The sequence below is a fragment of the Coffea arabica genome, chromosome 4c (assembly GCF_036785885.1).
Source record: "Coffea arabica cultivar ET-39 chromosome 4c, Coffea Arabica ET-39 HiFi, whole genome shotgun sequence".
Classification (NCBI taxonomy): domain Eukaryota; kingdom Viridiplantae; phylum Streptophyta; class Magnoliopsida; order Gentianales; family Rubiaceae; genus Coffea; species Coffea arabica.
In genome coordinates this window covers 51510987-51531606 of record NC_092316.1, presented here as the reverse complement: position 1 = coordinate 51531606, position 20620 = coordinate 51510987, and the positions used below count along the sequence as shown (strand labels likewise).

General features: G+C 35.2%; 2 protein-coding genes and 1 long non-coding RNA gene across 4 annotated transcripts; 2 read left to right on the top strand and 1 right to left on the bottom strand.

The window, feature by feature from the left end:
- Nucleotides 1–5696: 5696 nt before the first annotated feature.
- LOC140004864 (protein RETICULATA-RELATED 3, chloroplastic-like) lies at nucleotides 5697–8193 on the top strand. The gene is made up of 2 exons (XM_072045021.1): nucleotides 5697–5762; nucleotides 7456–8193. The coding sequence occupies exons 1-2, from the start codon at nucleotides 5697–5699 to the stop codon at nucleotides 8191–8193; spliced, it is 804 nt and encodes a 267-aa protein (XP_071901122.1).
- Nucleotides 8194–15316: 7123 nt separating this feature from the next.
- On the bottom strand, nucleotides 15317–18358 carry LOC140005400 (uncharacterized). Its single transcript, XR_011813243.1, has 3 exons — nucleotides 18249–18358; nucleotides 17482–17722; nucleotides 15317–15662 (listed from the first exon to the last, which is right to left on the bottom strand). It is a non-coding gene; the product is annotated as an uncharacterized lncRNA (long non-coding RNA).
- Nucleotides 16966–20060, top strand: LOC140004181 (protein NRT1/ PTR FAMILY 4.6-like). 2 transcript variants are annotated; one of them, XM_072046353.1, is made up of 5 exons: nucleotides 16966–17093; nucleotides 17201–17306; nucleotides 17508–17725; nucleotides 18327–18767; nucleotides 18853–20060. In XM_072046353.1, exons 1-5 carry the CDS (start codon nucleotides 17091–17093, stop codon nucleotides 19873–19875), a joined length of 1791 nt encoding a protein of 596 aa, XP_071902454.1. In that variant the 5' UTR covers nucleotides 16966–17090; the 3' UTR covers nucleotides 19876–20060. The 2 variants fall into 2 exon arrangements, with proteins under 2 accessions (XP_071902454.1, XP_027125425.2); XM_027269624.2 differs by lacking the exon at nucleotides 16966–17093 and having other exon boundaries at nucleotides 17151–17306.
- The last annotated feature ends 560 nt before the right edge of the window (nucleotides 20061–20620 follow it).

Here is a 20620-nt window from a genome sequence, read left to right as displayed (position 1 = left end):
AGCCAATTTTGTGCATTGGGCAAATTATGGAAAAGAGTCCCTAACGTATTGGTAAAGTTTTATCTATTATGTCCTTAACATATCGGGTAAATCAATTTGAATTTTCGTCCTTGGCCTCGAAATCATTTGTGTAATAGGTTGTGAGTAGCACAAGTGACCAAAATGAGAAAACATGTGGCCTTGTTCTAGTTGGTTTCTGATCCTGCAAAATTTGGTTAGGAAAATTGATCATAGATAATAATCAGAATTCGTAAATGTTACTCTTTAATAGGTTATAAATTTTAACTTTTTTGGTTTTTGCAAAATTTATAATCTAAATACAAAAATAAATGAAGATATAAAAAATGATTATCCAAAATCATAATATATAACCATTTAAAATAAACAATCGTAAATAAGTCCAATGACTCGTTACGCTTTGAATAATAGTTTAGATAAGGTGTCTCCGTAACTTTCTCGACCTTTTGTCTAAGATTGAGTGTATATCTTTCCCATTGAAACCTTAAGCAATATAAGTTAATAACATTGGGAATATCTATTCTTTTTACTTACTTTTTTCGTGGGAAAATTCATAAGTATTGTGGCCAAGGACCATTATGATGTACTTCGAAATTTTGGAGACCAAACTGCTTCATTTGAAATGTTAGAGGCTAAGATGAAATTCAAGAAGAGGTTAGGGACTAGAATCAAACAATTTGCCCGTTAGGGGCTTTGTGAAATGAAAGACTTTGATGGCAAATAAAATGATATGATATTGATAGTGGTTTCGAACTAAGAAGACATGAGTAGGCCCTAGCAGCTGTGCGGCTAACATTTTTGGGAATTCTTAGATCTGCTTACTATTGTCAACTGAGTTTAATGACCATAATGCCCCGCTCTAACACATTTGATCTCTTATTAAGTAAGACGCTGTTTGAGGACTTAAATTTAATATATTCACGTCTTAATATGTTGAAACGCGCGTTTTATAATAAAAAATAGAGCATCTAAATTAATTAAATAGTACTGAATTTTCTAAAGAAAATTTATTTTAAAAAATAAGTGATAAACTATTTATTTATCACTTAGTATGATATACACTTAAATGTATCAAATTAGTACTTAATAATTCCGCAACGTAATAGATTTAGACTTTAAATTTTAGTTTTCGGATTTCAGTTTTATCAAACGCATCCTAAGCGTCTACAAGGAATTTGTGAATTTCTTGTTCACTAAAATGGAGAAATGGCTATCGAGTTGCTTAAGTAAAGTAACTTGTAAGCTCAGCGGAGTTGAAATCCAAAGCAGACTAATATTCAAAGAGATATCTGTTAACTATTTAGTGGTTTTCACATTGCTATGGTTTTGGATGGAGTACATTAGTATTTTAATCAATTTCCTTAAAAAAAAAACATACAAAATTAGTGCACCCCTATGTCAGTTTCTTATAGCATACGGAAAATGACAACATTTAGTAGTAGCTACTCTAGTGATGTTAGTATATTTACAGAAGCAAAAAAAAAAAAAAAAAAAAAAAAAGAAGAAAGAAAACAATAGCTATTAATCCATATTTTGAGCATCAAAGACTAATTTCTAATTATATTACCATCCGTCAAAATTAAGTGTAAAATCAACACACATCACCGTAATCCTTCAAAAATTTGCTTGACTAGAGAAATAGCCACATATATGCTCATTGGCGGTATGCAACATGCTTTGAGTCACGATACTTGATAAAACCTATTTATTTCGTATTTAATACTAAGTTTAAGTCTTTAAATTTAGATAATTACATGAAACTATGGATAAGTAATATATAATTTTTGTTAAGAAATCAATTAATTAAGTGAGCAGACATAAAAGATCTCAGAACCCAACTTTCATCCTTAAGTTTACTTAGCAAGTTTTTGTCTATACATTAGGCACTCATATAATGTGAACCTAATCTCATGTGGAATTGATTAGCCTATGAACTTAATGATTTTGAAACTATAAGAAATTCGTATCGCACGGTTAAATTACAAAAGTTTTATGATAATTATTTCTAACCTTTGTAGAATTAAGGCTTTCTAGACATCAAAAGAGTAGGTTAAACAAACCTTTTTTCACATTTTCTCTTTTTAGCTCTTCTTATGCTTGGATGATAACAAGAACATCAAGAGTTGTATAGATTCTTCAAGTAAAAACCTTGGTGTACAGGATTCAACCTAAACCCTAAACTTTAAATAATGAAACAAAAAATCTAATAAATGAAAACTACAAAAGTATCCATTCCTGGCATAATGTTCTTAGTAATTAGGGGTTTAGACAAGTCCAATCAACCCGAACACCCCAATGTTCAAATTTGTTTGATTATTTTAATGAGTTTGAAATTATGTTCAAGTTTGATCTGTTTATTTGTCGAATCGAGTTTAAACGAGTTCTTTTATCGAACTTGAATGGTATTAAACATAAAATCCTGCTCAAAATTGGTTTGACTAATTGGCGAATCAAACTTGAGCAAGCTCTTATCAAGGCGAGTTCGATTCAAGTATCGAGTAGTTTAGTTCGTTTTTCAACCCATTTATAATAAACTCACAAAACAAAGTCTAAAATGGCAAATGCAAGGACAATGTTGTAAATGGCAACCGATGTAACGTTGGTGTACATGACAACAAGGCAGCAGAGAAAGCAAGTATAAAACAATTCATTTTGTCCAATCTATCGCTGTCTAAGAGTGGGGAATGAGAGAGCATCAGAAATTTTCTTTTATTTCTGCCATTAAAAAAAAAAAAAAGAGAAACCAATAGGGTTTGTCTAAATTCAGAGGCCGCGACTTAAAACTTCAGATCACACTTTTTCTTTTTGCCCCCTTTTTTAATCGATACGACGTTTACTTGCAAAGAGGATTAGGAAATTGAGTTAAAAGGTTATAGTGATAGGGAAAATACGAGTAAATCTTGATGAGGCTTCGACCTAACTTGGCTGGAGCTAGGATAAAAATAGTAGATCATTTTGTAAATTAACCAAACCAAAGTGAAGCAACTTTTTTGTGTTTTATTCGACAAAAAAGTGATTTTATACGCATTTATTAAGTTTCAAGAAATACATATGAGAAATAAACATTTTTAATCTCGACTTGAGTGTAAAAAAAAAAAAAAGAAATATACTAAACTGAGGGCTCGTTGGGAATTACGATAATTTATTGAAAAGCGCTTATCTAATATAATTTTTAATAAAAATACTTATTAAGTTTTTAAGTGCTTTTAAATTTACTGTTTGGAGATATAGTTCAATAAATGTTTATTGTATTGGGTAATGTGTAATTTAAAAAATTTTAAATGTATTTATCTTTTTATTTAATTTATAATATAGGATAAAATAATTAAATTTAATATTTTATTTTTTAAATAATAAAAGTTACTATATAAGCATCAAATTTGAGTTTTTACTAAAAATAGTTTTCATACCAAAAGTTTTACTTCTAATTATATGGAATGATATTCACGAAACACCTTAAAAACAATTCTAACACTGAAAAGTGTTTTTTTTATCAGAAGTACTGCAATCGCAAATGAGGTCTGACTAAAGTTTTAAATTCATTAAGAAATAAGCCAAGTTTAATCATCAAAATCGGTGGATTCCACTAATGACCATTCCACTATTAAAGGGTCAACAATGCGAGGTTTGGGTGCATCAATGAAATGAAGTCAGCTGTTAGGTGATATTAGCCTATCGCCACTCGACACCTCTTTGCCTTGTCCTTCCCACCATGGCTCCTCGGTGCTCCTCATACAGCCCCCCTTTCTCGCCATCGGGGGTGCAGACAAATCGAATCGCTCGCGAGTCGCTTGTGTCAAAACTCGACTCGAGTTCGATTAATATTGAACTCGAGTCGAGTTCGAGCTGGCAAAATCGAACTCGCACTCGAGTTTGAGTTCAAAATATTAATTTCATTAACTCGCGAGTTCGAGTATATATATATATATATATATTAATTTTAATAATAAAATTATATATATATTCCTAATATTTTATTATTTATTAAGAAAAATAATTATTTGTTATTTTTATTAGATTAATTTCCAAAAATTCGAGCTCACGAGTCAGAATTTCGAGTCACGTTACGAGCTGACAATTTGACCTGCTCGCGAGCCAGAAATCGAGCTACAGCTCGCTAGCCTTGTCGAGTAGAGTTCGAGCCTACCTTTTCCTTGGTCGAGTCGAGCTCGAGTTCAAGCTCGAGCCCACTTATTATTAAGTCGAGCTCGTCTCGATAAGTTCAAAACTCAACTCGACTCGACTCGTTTGCAGTCATACTCGCCATTCATCCTTGGTCAATCTCTCGCACAAAATTTCTAGGCCAAATTCAATTAAGGGTTAATTTTACTTTGTACCCTTTAATTATACCCGAATTCTCACTTTGATTTTTAAACTTTAAAATAAGACACTTTAATTCCTAAATTATAAAATTTGTCATACTTTAAACTCTAATGTATAGAACTTGTCTGTTTTAATCCCTAATATATAAAAATTGCTCCAATTCAGCCCCTAAAGTATGCCACTTAGGTATAAATTTTGTCTCACTTCCTTGATGATGTTACTTAAGTGAGGCAAATTTTACAGTTTAAGCATTAAAGCATTCCTTATTAAAGTTTAGAAATAAAAGTGAGAATTTGGATACAAAAAAGGCAAGTAGAATTCTACCAAAAAAGAAAAAGAAAAAGAAAAGGAAATATGAAAGAAGTCTTTGTCAAATTGTCTTGTGAATGGTTTTTCAAGGGTAAAATTCCTCAAAAGTTTTTATTAATCGTATAAAGTCGTATTGTGGATTGGGTTGGTGCATGAATGATTAATAGGCAGAATATATGGTGCTCGTTAAAAGCATCAAGTGTACGTTCCGATTTATCGTTATCTCCTTAAAAAGGACATTAGAGCTCCAAGTGTAAACAAAAATCAAGTTGAACAAGTTCCCGAATCATTGCTAGAATCTGACTTAATACTGATCTGGATACATCTAATACATCCTAGCAAAATGTTCCATATCGAAAAAGATTGGTCGGAAAAGCTACTTTGGAGCTAAAGTACAGTCGATCAAAGTCTCAAAAGACTAATGCTCCTTATCTCATTCTTTGTTCTTCACGCAGAAAGAAAATCCATTACGTGGTTTGGTCAGGTTTTTGATAATTAGCCATGGGAATGTTTTGGCCGCGAAGGCTCTTTAGAGGGAATTTCTAAGGATTCGATTAGTTTTAGATATTATACTGCACTGCATTTGCTAATATCCCCAAAAAAAAAAAAATACAAATATTCTTTTCGCGAATCAGGAACAAAAGGAGAAAAAAAAAAAAGGAGAGACTCGGTAATATTTCTTGAAATACTTGCTATAATTCTATTGTATATTTGCATTGAGCTGAGGTTTATTTTGTTTTCTTGGCTGGCTTCTCAAAAACTGTAGTTTTAATGATTGTGCTTTTGGGACCAGCACCCAAAAAACAAAAGAAGAAGGATTGACGAGTCGTAGCACTTGTTCTTGATTGATTATTGTAACTGATTATATATTCTGATTTTGAATAATTATATTTTTTATCATGTTCTTTTTTATTATTGTGTTTAAATTATAGATTTTTAATAACTTAAAAAATTAAAATTTATAATCAACTAAAAATTAGTTTTTGCTGATGCTTATTATTATTATTATTATTTTTTGTAATTACTTTGCATAGTGAAATTTTGCAATGCCTACAGCAAGCGAGAACAAGGCTGATGCACTATTCGAGAAAAAGCAATCAAAACAATTAGCAGTGAGGATTCTTTCAAAATTTGACAGCAAAATCTGTTCAATTGTTTTTCTGACAGCAAATTGGATTGGCAAAACCAAGCTTCGTCCATGATGGTAGATCAAAGTATTGTGTACTGAAGAGCTTAGTGGAGCAAAGGACGTGCAAAAAATTGTGACTTGGCCACGTATTGGCTTCTTTTCAACCCTACTTTTTTTCATCAAAACGATAAGATTTGTATTGATAGTCAAAGGTTGTATACTTGATGGTTATAAGCACACATTTTCTTTTCAATCCTACTTTTTTTTTTCTCGAAACCATAAGAATTGTATTGATAGTCAATGAAATCTGTCTGCATGCTTAAATTAGCATGTAGATCTTCTTTTCTTTCTTTTTGGTCTTTTTTTTTAAGTAAGGAAAAACATAATTTTTCAATGTATGTATTTGGACATGTACAACGAGTGCAAATAAGATTCTAAATGAGTTTAAGTGAATCAAATACTTTGCAATGCAAGTATTCGTTGGTTTCGATGATTATAAAATTGTATTCAAATTTTACTAATTTAATTTGTTAGTCGAGTTCTAGGGGTGTGCAAAATCGAAAAATTCCGATTTACCGACCGAATTCGAATTGAATTCGGAAATTTCGAAATCGGTAATTCAGAATTTGGCACAGAATCCGGAATTTTCGATTTCGAATTATGTGAATTTGGTTTGAATTCGGCAATGAAGTTTTTGAAATCGGAATTTTCGATTTCAATTTCATTTTATAATATATATGTTAATATTTATTTATTTATATATATTATAATATTTTTTATTTCAATTTCGTTTTATAATATGTATATATATATGTAATAATATTTTTATAATATATTTATATATAATAATATTTCTTATAATATATGCAATATAAAATTTATATTATATAGCAATCCATCTAACAAAAAAGAAAAAAGGTTTCCGAATTCGGAATTTACCGAATTCCGAATTGAATTCGAAATCAAAATCGAAATTAGAATTGATGAATTTGAAATCGTAATTGGTCAGTAATTCCTATGCCAAAATTCCGAAAAACTCCGAATTCAAACTTCCGAATTACCGAATTCGAATTCGATACACACCCCTATCAAGTTCAAATGGTTTCTTATTTATGTTGCATGTGAGTTTTACATTCTATGCTTTTGTTGAATGTGCGGGTTTGAAAATTTAACTAATGTTTTGTATTCTTAATCTTTGAATTAATTAACCGATGAACTCATACTCGAAACAGACTCTTATCAAGCAAAACTCAATTCTGGTATCGAGTATGTTAATTCATCTTTCCAATCCCACATGTATAGAGCATGATTCTAAATGGAAAATTTGTCAAATTGGTCCCTAACATTTACCAAAAATACTTTTTTAGTCTCTAACATATAAAATCAGCCAAAATTATCCCTCACATTTAAATTGTGATCCAATTTGGTCCTAATGCTCGTTTTTGCTCATTTTTCCGACTAAAAATAACACGCCTCTCTCACGTGATCATATTTTTAGGGGCAAAACTGAAAAACACATTTCATTACCGGTTGAAAGTAAAAGGATAGGGGACCACCACTCCCTTTTCACCTTTCCCCCTCAAATTATAGTTTCAAGAAACCCTAAATTGCATCCTTTAATTAACAAGCATAACTTGGAAATGTTAGTGATGATGATGATGAAGACAAAGCTGTAGAGTGTGACGGCCTACGTGCTTGGGGACATGGCATCTCGTCCTAATTTCGGCCTTAATGAACTGGATTTCGTTTTCTCCACCCTCGTCGTCGGCTCCATTCTCAATTTCCTGCTCATGTATCTCTTGGCACGCATCGCCGGGGCTGGGGGGGCTTCTTCTTCTGGCCGCCTCACCTCCATTTTCGCCGCCTGTCCTTCTAGCCACATGTTCGAGCCGGGGGCTTACGGCATGTTTAGTCGTATGGGGACTTTTGTGTACAAAGGCACTTTCTTTGCAGCCGTGGGCTTCGCTGCCGGACTCGTGAGAACTGCCATCTCCAATGCCCTGACCAAGATGAGGAAGAAGATGGATCCCAATTTCCAGATCCCCAACAAGCCTCCTCCGACGCCTTTGAACGCTCTCACCTGGGTCGTCAGCAACAACTTCAGATACCAAGCCCTCAACGGCATCGAGTTTCTGCTTGCCAAGGGCCTTCCCTCTTTTCTCTTCAAAAGCTCTGTCGTCGTTTTGAGGTGCTTAAACAATGTCCTTGGAGGGATGTCTTTTGTCGTACTGGCCAGGTTAATAGGATCACCGGCTGCTGCTGCTGCTCCTCCTCCTCTGTTTTCCGCTGCTGCTGAACTGGAACAACAACAACAACAAGAACTAGTCAAGGAGGAGGAGGAGGAGGTGGTGGTGGGTGTCCGGGAAGGTGGTGTTGCAACTGGAGATGCTTTGCCTGGTGACAAAGTTAAGTGATCCCCTATCCTTTTACTTTCAATCGGTAATGAAATGTGTTTTCCTGTTTTGCCTCTAAAAATATGATTGCGTGAGAGAGGCGTGCTATTTTTAACCGGAGAAATGAGCATTAGAACCAAATTGGATCACAATTTAAATGTGAGGGATAATTTTGGCTGATTTTATATGTTAGGGACCAAAAAAGTATTTTTGGTAAATATTAGGGACCAATTTGACAAATTTCCCATTCTAAATTGATGACCAAAATGAAGAAAAATTATAGAAGACTTCGCATTTGGACATATAACATTTCCCTGGGCTCCAGTATTCTATCATTCATTCATCTGGTTGGGTTTTTCAACGAGGCCGCTGAACTCCAGGTTTTGCTTTTCGTGGGCAAATGACGAACTTTTTGTCTAAACATCGAGGTCCATGAAAGAATATAGAGGTGGCCCAGTTCTGAAGCGCAAGTTTCATAGGGCCTAGCCTTGCTAATTTGCACAGCTTTCAGCATTTCCGTCTCTTGTGATTGGTAATCACTGATTTAGCTTTGCTAGAGTAGGAGGGGAGAAGCATTGGATCCCCTAATTTTCTTTTCTTCTTTTTTCTATTAATACTCATGAAAAGATTAGTTTTTGGGAAAAAAATATGGGCAATTGAGGAATAATTTTTAACATTTTTTCTTGTATGAGTTAATAGTTAGTCTTATGTGCACTGACAATATATAAATTATCACGATTATATTGGATGCGTGATACATATGCAAAATTTACATTTTAAATTCAAATTCTGATTAGTTACCGTTCATCTAATAATGATAGTATATACAATATCAGTGTATAAAAGATTAATCGATGATTTTGTACCACACATGTAATATCACAAAAGTGCTACAACAAATATTGCAAAAAGATCAATGACAAGTTTAACAAACTAGGGAGCTGCAAAGCAATGACTATCTTAACCAGATACTGCCATTCTCGAATAGTACATGAGCCACAAAAATACTTGATCACAAATTCAGTGTAGTCTAGCACACCACAAACGCATTCAAGTGAAGAAAATTAACAAAGTCTAGTCTACATGGTCAAAATTTCATCCTCTCTGTTGATAATAGCCATGAATATACACACACTGCCAACCCCTGTACCACACATTTGTGTGCCACCATAGTTGTTGCATCACAAGAAGTTGCATTTGCATCCTCGTGAGCTGAACCAGAATTGCTACCAGCCAGCGCCGGAGCTAACTTTGGCCATGTTAAAGTGAAAATGTCAATACGACATACGAGTTTCTTGTATCAATTATATGATTCTCTTGTATCAATAAAGCCTAGTCAGGATCAATTATATATATCTTTCCTTATGTAAAAGCTAGTGTCGGTTCATTAGTCTAGGTCTAGGTTCATTAGTCTAGATTCAATGTATTTTTGTGTACAAGCCTCTATATAGGCACAGCTTATTGTATTTTGACGAAGAGAAATAGATCACAATTTTCCCAAATTTCTAGTTTTCTGACAGGCCAGTACTCCAATTTTACGTATAATTTTTTGAAAAAGATTTTATCTGTACCCTATTAATTTATAATTGTCCCCCTACTGACCAAATAAAATTGTTCTTTTTACATTTTGAGTTATAGAGAATTTTTTGCCTAGATAATTTGTTGAAAACCAATATGTGTAAGTATGCATCAGTAAAGTTATAACAATTCTTAATAAAAATATATATATGTGTCATATATCGCTGTAATTGATGATTACAAATGTAACCCTCATGGTGTAAGGAGTTAGTTTATTGGCTAGTATTTTGATTTTTTTTTTCCGTCTAACGGTAACAATCTACTCTACTCTTATAATAGGGGAAAGGGAGAGTCCAACTAGACTTGTACATGAGTTGGGGGTGAATCTCTAGACCAAACAAGAGCAAGCAATTGCAAAGGAGATAACAAGGTAAAAACATGCAAACTTGATAGCTAGTCGAGAAAAATATCTATCGTGGATAGATAAAAATTACCAATTAAATCTCCAAAATTCATTTACAATGCAAAATATCTACTTTTTTTTTTATCATAATATTACAAGGAATGAATAACCATTGGAGTATCAGTACACTACCAGCTATCTTTTAACATTCTATTGAACTAAGTCACATATGATGAAATGAGCAATATGGGCGTGTTTGGATAGGAGATTATTTGGAATAAGAACACGAAAAAAGTTACTATATCACTTTTTTTATGTAATGTATATGAAATAAAAATGATTAAAAAATATGTGTTTATGATGCAAGCAGATAAATTTGTGTAAATAATTTGTCCCATAACTAGAAAAACTCAATGCCGCAAAGATCAAAGTATTCTGCATGGTTATTGACACGTTCATTCATGTGCAGAATTACTCAGTGGGCAAACATCAAAGGATTTGAGGCAAACGCCCATTAAATTGGATGTGTGGCTGTCCATTCTACTCTTCCATATGTGCCTTCGCATGGATGTGTGGCTGTCCATTTTGTTTGTTCTCATTCTAATAAGATCAGAAGTTCTCCAGATAGTTCAAATCTTGGCAGAGCCTTTTGACAAGTGCTTCAGATATATTTGACAGTACATGCCAAACTCAGTTGCATTGTCAGTATATCTAATGATTTACTAGAAGAAACTGAAGAGAATCAGAGTGAAGCCGAAGCATCTACAAGATCCTGGCTCTGAAATTTTTAATTACTCTTTTTTTTTTTTGCCTTACAATTATGTTGTTAAACTTAGATTGGATCTTTTTGACCATTGCGTGGTGTGAAGGAATCGAGAGTAATGAAGAAGCAAATAATATCTCTTGGATAGGACCAATGAGTGGGATTTAATCATTTTCAACAATTTATGATGCTTGTGACATACTCCCTCCGTCCCACTTTGATAGTCTTGTTTTCCTTTTTCGTCTGTCCCAAATTGTAGTCCACTTTCCCATTAAGAAATGTAGTCATCTTTCAAATTGTCTAAAATACCCTTATTAAATATCTTGTTATTAATATATTGTTATTAAATACTAACCCACTACATTGAATACATTGACCTTTTCCAATACTAACCCATTAGCTGTAACTGATATTAATTGGCACTCTTCGTGATTAGCATAAGGGTATTTTAGGAAATTATTAATCTAAATTTATGTTTCCAACCAAATTAATTACACTTTCTTAATCTGTGTGAAAAAAAAATCAAGACTAACAAAACGGGACGGAGGGAGTATCAGATATGGTTTGGTTTCTCATCAAAGCTTTCACGCTGAACATCGGCTGTGGTGCCAGCCGTTTTACACATTCTTCACATTGTAAGCCAATCAGCTTTCTTGGTCGGCTAGCTATCAAATTTCAGTCCCAACAAATAAAGAATCTGTATTAATGAGCAGCACGTTTTCAGGCTTATGCATCACTAGCTATCTTTCATTTCTGCGACAACACAGTCTGTGCAAACCAATTAATGGCGTCACAAACCCTTAGTAATGGACAATTCATATTGCAAAAGTTTTGCCCGCCGGGGAGGGGGGGAGGGTGGGGATACTCAAGCAAAAATCAACCAAGAATTTCAATTTTACGAGTTTTAACTAGGATGGCAACCAAAGTGGGCACCCACGAGTACTGAGGCAGGGCGGGGGTGGGAGGAAATTTTCTCTGCTTGTTTTAAATGGGGCAGGGACGATTTCCCGTCTTGTCTCCCGCTTCAATTTATTAATATAAGTAAATGTAATATATTATATAATCTAATAATAATAAATTTAGAATATTTGACAACTAAATATAACCTTTATCCGATTTCTATCCGAATTCCTAATTGATATTTGGCACAAATATGTTACGTGTTCTATGAGTATTCCCAAATGTTATCTATAAAATCCAATTGAATATCTTAATTTCTTGGTATTTTGTTTCAACACTTTTCTCGTTTCATTTTTTTTCTTTTTTCACTTTTTTCAGCTTCGTATTTTATTTTATTCTTTGAATTTAGTTTTGATCTATTGAATAAAAACTTCTAGAAAAAAAAACTAAATTATCTCCCGCGAGCACCCACTGGAGAAGCGGGGCACAGCAGGGAGGGGGAACGGAGTCGGGGACAGGGTGAGTGTTTTGGCAACGTCTCCCGCCCCGAACCCGTTGCCATCCCTAGTTTTAACACTAGATTTTCATAATGTGGAAATCATTGAGGCCACTTAAAAGTCGGAAAAATTAGCCACAGATCTTGTAAGAAATTTGGTGTGTTACACAATTAGCTAGTCAATTATGACCTTATTCCATCTGTGACCAATGCATACGCAAATTCACAAGGGTACTCAGTCCTAATTCCTGGCAAGCACTGGCTCTTAAACGGTTACAAAAAGAAAGGGCTAGAAAAGGTTTGCTATGGCCGGCTAAGGTGTTAAAACAGTCAACACTGCGACAACCCCTTTCCTGAGGTAAAGGGCACATCTGGTCCCAGAAATATGAAAGGAGCGTACGTACAAGATCCTTCGTCTAGCACCTGATGGCATATGCTATGTCCATTTCCACTATTCCCCTACGTCTGTGGACTATGGTTATATGCAATTATGTACTTTTTTAAACTAATCAAGCACAAAAAGTGTAGAACTTTCCAAGTTCACAGTACAGTTTATAAACTTGCAGGCAAGAATTTAAGCTGATTACTACTGCTCTCCACATATAAAGTACTTAGAAATCATGATTAGCAAGGTTAAGTTTCTTACAAAAGCATGCTATGGATCAGGAAATCTCAAGGTTGAAGTGCTCTCAGGAAAGGGCGGCCTTTCTTGACACTGGTCACCATGAGAGTCGGAAATAGTGCTTTGATGAAATTTCCACTACCAGAGGTCGGTAGAAGGTTGAAGAACTGCACCCTGTCACATCCACATCCAGCCTACATAACTTCAAGAATATGGCCGAAATGTGAAAGTGGAATGCGATTTTTATCCACAGGTCACCAATCAGGGGAGAAAACCCCCCAACCTGGCAGACGCAGACAGGTCTGATTGTTCCAGAAATGCATTACTTCAGGAAATGGGCATGCGGAAGTAGCAGAAATGTAAAGTTAGTAGTGCATCACTTTTAGGAACAGGAAGAGCTTTAGTCCATATTCTGAGGCTAGAGGCCCTTTCTTCTGCAGATAATCCCTTCGAAGTACAACAAAGTAGAGCAAGTCTTTACAATATGAATTAGAAGAATAAATTATATCAGTAACTATGAATTTTTCATGATGTTAGCAGAATGCTAAGCCTTCAGGATATCATCTATTTATATACTCAGATACAGTACTGGAAGAAAAATTGAATTTCAGGATATGCAGGTCTCGTTGAAAGAAATTTTTTTTAAAAAATAAAGCACTGGAAGAAGAAAAGAAAACAGTTACCAAGATTAATATCAGACTTCACAATCAGCATCTGCATAAAATCCAATTAAAATGCTTAAACTTGGTAGCCACGGAGTAAATAATCTCTATGAAGATGACATAGTAATACTGACACAAAAAAAAAAGAAAAAAAAATGAAGTTTCTCTTTTTTTTTTCAACAGTGGATAATAGTCTACTCTACGCTTACTCCTACTCTAATCTATTCTAGGGGCGGACCCAACTGGACTTTTGGGGGGTCGATAGGGATTGAACCACCATCAAATCAAACGGGTGCACTATACGCCCATCTTAATTTTTGGAGAGCCACATACTGTGATAATTGGTGAGAGACAAGGTTTAAAATCTAGCCTCCCACCCCATTAAGCCTTAATGGCTTGATGGTGGCCATCCGTCCAAAGGCTGTGAAAAAAATGAAGTTTCTTATAGAAGCAGTTATGTGGCATATTTCGGGGTTTAGAAATAAAAAGAAAGATCATCAAGTAGATTAGGTCCTTGCTTAACTTTAGGAAGCTCCCAAGTACCACTTAATTAGCAGTCATACAGCACCAAAACGGAAAGTTCGAGAAGCAGCAGCATAACAAGCTTGATTGAAGGTGATGATTATACCAGCACACAACCATTGCACTTAAATCTAGAGGGAGTATCTATATTTACAGTATAATGATTGAATGTTCTATTCCTCCTTCCACGGTAATAATAGAGTTTAGATCAGAGATGGAATAAAAAGTGCAGAAATCTTAAAGAACAAACGAGTCATATAATCAGAAACATCAGTAAAAGCATTGGGCATCATTCCCAGGAGAAAGGTTTGACCCAAGGCAACTTTTTACCTACCTTGTTATCAATATCAACATGTATTTCCTAAGCACAAAAACCACTATTGATTTGGAGACGTGTACTTGTGTATCCATAAAGCGAATGAAACCGCTACTAATTGCTGAATCACATGAAAAAGACAGGTAACTTTACCCTGGCCTCACCCAGATCATCACTAGTAAAGCAAATAAAAAACTGTCCCATGGTTCTAATCAAGAGATGTTTGAAAAAAATGTATCAAAAGTTTAAATAAAACTACAGAAATCTGTAAATATGATTTCATACTTTGAAGGGTCATGATCACTCAGCTTGAGGATCTATTAGATCATGTGTTGGAAATAGTTAGTGATGAATCCCATATTGAAAGTGTGTGAAGAATGGAAGATGTTTATAGTCAAGTACATACCTATTCAAATGAATTTGGATGGTGGGAAATTTTGGAGGAAAACTTTGAAATTTGACATGCATTTATCACGTTGACTATTGAATTAAAATATAAATTTAATGTTCAAAAGATTGGCACTTGGGCACTTAAGAACCGCAATTAATTTTAATTAAAATTAATTTTATTTTAATATTTATTCTTAATTAAACGATTTCCTTTTAGGGTTGTATCTAATGATACAACTCATACAACCGTTAAGTGTCCATTTATTTTTAAAAAGTGCCTATTCACGAAGAAATACGTTTCCAAAAGACATGATATTTCTGTTGGGGTATCTAAACATTATAAATAAGAGTGTCCAGATATCAGAAAACTCACTTTTACTTTTGGTTTTACTTTCTTCTACTTTGTTCAAAACAATATTCTCTAAACCGTTATTTGGAGAATTTCTGCATACTGTTGTGTGGAAATTCTGGTTGGCTTTGTTATTCCTAAAAGGAATTCCTGCAAATCCGATAGTAGAATAATGGGAGCAAATTTTCTTAAAGAAATGAATCTTCACGCCAAAGCCATTTTCTGTAGCTGTAGTTATTACTATTTCCTAACATCATGCACTTCAAAATTCTATTGCAAACGTATCCGCACATCTGACCTATCGAAGCAACAAGAACACTGGATGGCCCAGATAGGAACTGATAAAATCAATTAGACCACTTGATGAGTAAGCCATAACCAGATGGTTCCAGCAGCAAGAAGAAACAACTATAATGTATTTCAGAGCTCCATGGTAACAAGCTGAAGGACAGAGTCCATGTGAACTGGACAATGACTTGTAATCACCCTCCGATGATTCGAGAATATGGCCTCTGATGAATGAAGTTGATGATTCCAGAAAATAAAGACCTATATAACAAAGAAGAAAATAGTGTTCATGAGCAATAGGGTGTCAAGCAGGATATACAAGATAGATATTGAAGAACAATTGATTTTTTTCTTTTCAATCATAGACAAAAAAAACAAGGCAGTTATAGCATTCTTAGAACTCCATTATGCATAGCTTTTAAAACTAACCTAATTACATCTGGAAAGGCAGCTATTAAACAGCACTAAATCACTAGAATATAAGCATCATGAACTTAGTTGATCATCAGCCTGCACATAATGTTTCATGTCATCTCATGTTGTCCACCAGCAAATGCTTATGCATGCAAGTCAAGCATCATATCATGGTGCTTAGGTGGGCAACCAGCTAAGAGTAAACTCATCTATACTACGATTCCACCTGTTTAAACACCAACCTGATGCTTATACAGGTAGTCAAGCATCATATCATGGCACTTATGTAGACAACCAGCTAAGAGTAAACTCATTCATGATACGATTCCACCCGTTTAAACACCAGCCCGATAAGGGTTATTTTTTAGATCTTCAAATTGTATTCTTATATAGGTTTTCCACTCATAATAAAGAACGAGTTTCTCTCCGTAGACGTAGGCTCAATGGTGGAGCCGAACCACGTTAAATATTATGTGTCGTTTATCTTTCATACTTGTGACTTGTTTGCTATTAAATTGTTGTGTACTTGATATCTCAATAGTTATGTATTCTGCGCTTGGATCCTAACAAATGTCATGCCTATCTTGCAATAAACAAGTAACAATGGCTCTAGACCCCCTCTCTTTCTTCTGAACTCTCAAAACACAAACACCACTTGATATCCAATGTCAGCACCTAAATATACGTAGCTACGCGGAACCATACTTGACACAAACAAAAATATGTGGGAGAAAAGGAGTTTATTATCAATCAATCACACATATAATAAGCACATCCGACTTTCATATAGAGATCGGCATAAATTCTAAACATAATTGCCTTTACTACAACCGCAACTCTCTTTAATTTTCCTCTCTCTTCTCAACTGAAATAAATAACTAGACACCCATATATAGCACACAGTACTTGGTAAATAGGAAACTACTAAGACATAAAAGTACCAAATAATTATTCTATACCTTAGACAAATAAACCACTAAAATTTGACTATTCTTTTAATTTAGAAATAGGAAAAAACTACTATTAGGAAGTTTGGTTTAATTATGCCACCTCCAAACGCTAACATTTGTCAAAACATCCAAGAATAAATCTTAACAGCAAAGAATCCAGAATTTTCTTCGGCTGGACCCCCCCCCCCCAACACACACACACACAAACAAAAAAATACAAAATCCTTGCAGTATATAAATGCAATTGCAGAGTAACTCCTACCAAAACAGTAAAGGTGTTTGATCAGGTCTCCTGCAATCAGATAAGCATACACTGTCAACAACAATGGTGCACACTGTTTCTGATACTTTAATTTGTGTTTCGCATTATAACTTTGATTCTTCTCCATCCAATTGAGAGCCCTGTTTGATGATCTTTTCATGCCACAAATGCAGGAGGAAAGACACTATTCAGACAAATGGGAAGGCTATGTAGATTGGCGAAACAGACCAGCCCTGAGAGGCCAGCATGGTGGCATGGTTGCTGCATCCTTTGTCTTAGGTTAGTTTGAATATCTATGTTTCAAGGTATATATTTACCAGTAGTAAATATACTGCTATGATGTTTGCTAGAGAAGTTCAACACAAAAGTAGAAGATAGAATTCTTTGATATGATAATCCCTCTGCATCTTTGTTCACTTTTAACAACCAGAGAAATGCCACAACAAATACTTACTTGATTTTCTCCGCTTGCAATTTTAGTTGTCGAGATACTGGAGAATCTTGCATACCTGGCAAATGCAAGCAACCTAGTGCTTTACTTGTCAAAATTCATGCATTACTCTCCATCTAATTCAGCGAACATGGTAACTAACTTCATGGGCACTGCATTTCTCCTTGCTCTTCTTGGAGGCTTTTTATCTGATGCCTTCTTCACCACCTATTGCATCTATCTCATAAGCGCAACAATTGAGTTCCTGGTAAGAACTGTCCTTAGATTCCACATTTATTTAGTCAACTCACTTACATGACACACAATGTAGTTGAATATCTGTCAAATAATGAACTGCTCTTTAGCCAATAAATGGTCCAAAACAAGCATGTCAGACTTGTGTCTTATGGTCAATAACTTCAATAGTAATCAATCAATAGAACTATGGTTTAGCATAAATTTCACAGCTTGCAGTGGTGAGGTTTACCATTGAAGCACCTGTTATCAAATAGGCAAAATGCAAATACGATTCATTGGTGGAGTATCTTTTGATCTTTAGAAGAATGAGTGATTTTGAAGAGAGTGAATCTAGCAAGCTCAAAATGTCCATGTAAGCAACTTTAAGCCCCTCATAGTACAAAAGTTATACAGAACTCAAACAGAGGGAGTTCACTTAATGGAGACATAAACACTTCTCTGTAACAATAATAGCTCATTGGGTAGCAGTTCTTTTATAAGGGTTAACATGATTCCATTTTGACTAAAGGAAGCTTTCTAAGGGAGACTTTTACCATAGGATAGATAGACACCATGAGTCATGGTTATGACCTTGTATTCTTGCTTTGACTGATTGCAAACCTTGGAAACAGGGCCTGCTAATGCTCACAGTGCAAGCTCACATACCTTCACTGACACCATCAGCTTGCACACCAATTAACAGAAACACTTCATGCCAGCAAGTTGATGCTGGGAAAGCAGCAATATTGTTTGCAGGCCTCTACCTGGTTGCGTTGGGTGTTGGAGGAATTAAAGGTTCCCTTCCTCCACATGGAGCTGAGCAGTTTGATGAGGACACCACACGTGGAAGGAAGCAGAGGTCGACATTCTTCAATTACTACGTCTTCTGCCTGTCCTGTGGTGGATTAATTGCAGTAACATTTATGGTGTGGATTGAAGACAATAAAGGTTGGCAGTGGGGCTTTGGTATCTCATCTGGTATAATACTTGTTACAATTCCAATCTTCCTACTTGGTTCTTCTACTTACAGGATCAAAATTCCAACTGGAAGCCCTATTACAACCATTTTCAAGGTATAGCTTTTCTCTAGAATTACAGTTTCTGTACTTTTTATTAGCCAATGTCTAACAAGGAAGATCCATACTAATATTTCACCAGGTTTTGGCTGGAGCTGTTTGTACATGTTGCACTTCAACAACTTCCAGGAATGCAATCATGAGCATGAGCACAACCTCAACCTACACAACTGAAACCGGCCTGGAAAAGAAAAATGGCAAAAATGGAGCAGAGACTCACACAACATCAGAAGACCTGAGGCTCCTAAATAAAGCGGCAATTGGAAGGCCTTTCCATCAACCGCTACAATGCACCATCAAAGAAGTAGAAGAAGTGAAGATTGTCCTTAAGATTTTGCCGATTTTTGCATCCACCATGATGCTGAACTGCTGCCTTGCTCAGCTGTCTACCTTTTCAGTCCAACAAGCAGCAACCATGGACACTAGGATTGGCTCGTTCACAGTTCCACCGGCTTCCCTTCCAGTTTTCCCAGTAATTTTCATCATGATACTTGCACCAATCTACAATCACATCATTATCCCACTTGCTAGGAAGGCTACCGGGACAGAAATGGGAATCACACATTTACAGCGAATTGGAACTGGCTTAGTTTTCTCAATTGTGGCCATGGCTGTTGCGGCATTAGTGGAAATGAAGCGAAAGAAGGTGGCAATGCAATCCGGCATGATAAATTCAACAGAACCTCTTCCAATCACATTCCTTTGGGTGGCATTGCAATATATGTTTTTAGGATCAGCTGATCTTTTCAGCTTGGCTGGCATGATGGATTTCTTTTTCACAGAGGCCCCATTTAGCATGAAGTCATTAGCAACAGCTCTCTCCTGGACCTCACTGGCCATAGGTTATTATTTCAGCTCGGTACTTGTATCAATTGTCAACAAAGTTACGAGCAGCTTTAGGCACACGCCATGGCTTTATGGAAGTAACTTGAACCATTATCACCTTGACCGATTTTACTGGTTGATGTGCATATTAAGTGGGTTAAATTTTCTGCATTATCTCTTTTGGGCCAGCCGTTACAAGTATCAGTCAACTAGGCCTGGAGATCAAGAGGAGATTCAAATAAGAGTTAACTCATCTGAACTGCAATTATCCCACTCATGAAAGCTATTCAGGATGAACCTTCTCCACTGCCTCTCCATGTGAATGTGTGTGTACGAGAGAGAGAGAGAGAGTACTAGCTGAATGTATAATTTATCATTGCGATTTGAGTTATCAGTTCAGTAATACTGTATCATTCATCCCGTTCTGGTAAGAATAATCTTAGTGAATTTGCATATCATTTTCAATCGGAGCCTCAGAAAATGCATTTGAATCATTCAATTTCATTCGAAAACTATAACTCCATTTCATGTGCACAAAAATGTACCAAGGGACAATTAATCTGATGCATCAATCTATATTGAATTAACTGATGTACAGATCCAAAAAACATGAAACTATAACCTGTCCAAAATGAACAAAGGTCGTGATGGCACTGATAATATTTTTGTATGTTATTAAGCCAACTCTTTTCTTCTTCCCCTTCCCAATTTCAGTTCCAATATTCAAAAAGAAAGCAACAGGGGCCAGCAACAATGACAGACTGATCCTACTTGGTTACATTGCCAGAAACTGACAAGATGATCAATACCAAGCCAAGATCCAGACCAACATCTCAGCAATGTTGTAGAAATCAAAATCAAGATTCACATCTAACAATTCTCACAACAGTTAAAAAAAAAAAAAGGGAACAATAAGGGCTGGCCATAACTGAAACAGCATTGCACAACTAACGGCTACAAGCACAATCAAAGCATATACCTGCATAATGAAATCCAACATAATCTGTTGCATTGAAACTTTCCAA

Coding starts and splice junctions, on each gene's coding strand:
- LOC140004181 (XM_027269624.2), top strand. CDS start 17,186: ATGCCACAAATGCAGGAGGAAAGACACTATTCAGACAAATGGGAAGGC. Junction 17,307..17,507: donor TGCTGCATCCTTTGTCTTAG/GTTAGTTTGAAT, acceptor TTGCAATTTTAG/TTGTCGAGATACTGGAGAAT. Junction 17,726..18,326: donor GCGCAACAATTGAGTTCCTG/GTAAGAACTGTC, acceptor CCTTGGAAACAG/GGCCTGCTAATGCTCACAGT.
- LOC140004864 (XM_072045021.1), top strand. CDS start 5,697: ATGCCTACAGCAAGCGAGAACAAGGCTGATGCACTATTCGAGAAAAAG. Junction 5,763..7,455: donor AGCAATCAAAACAATTAGCA/GTGAGGATTCTT, acceptor ACAAAGCTGTAG/AGTGTGACGGCCTACGTGCT.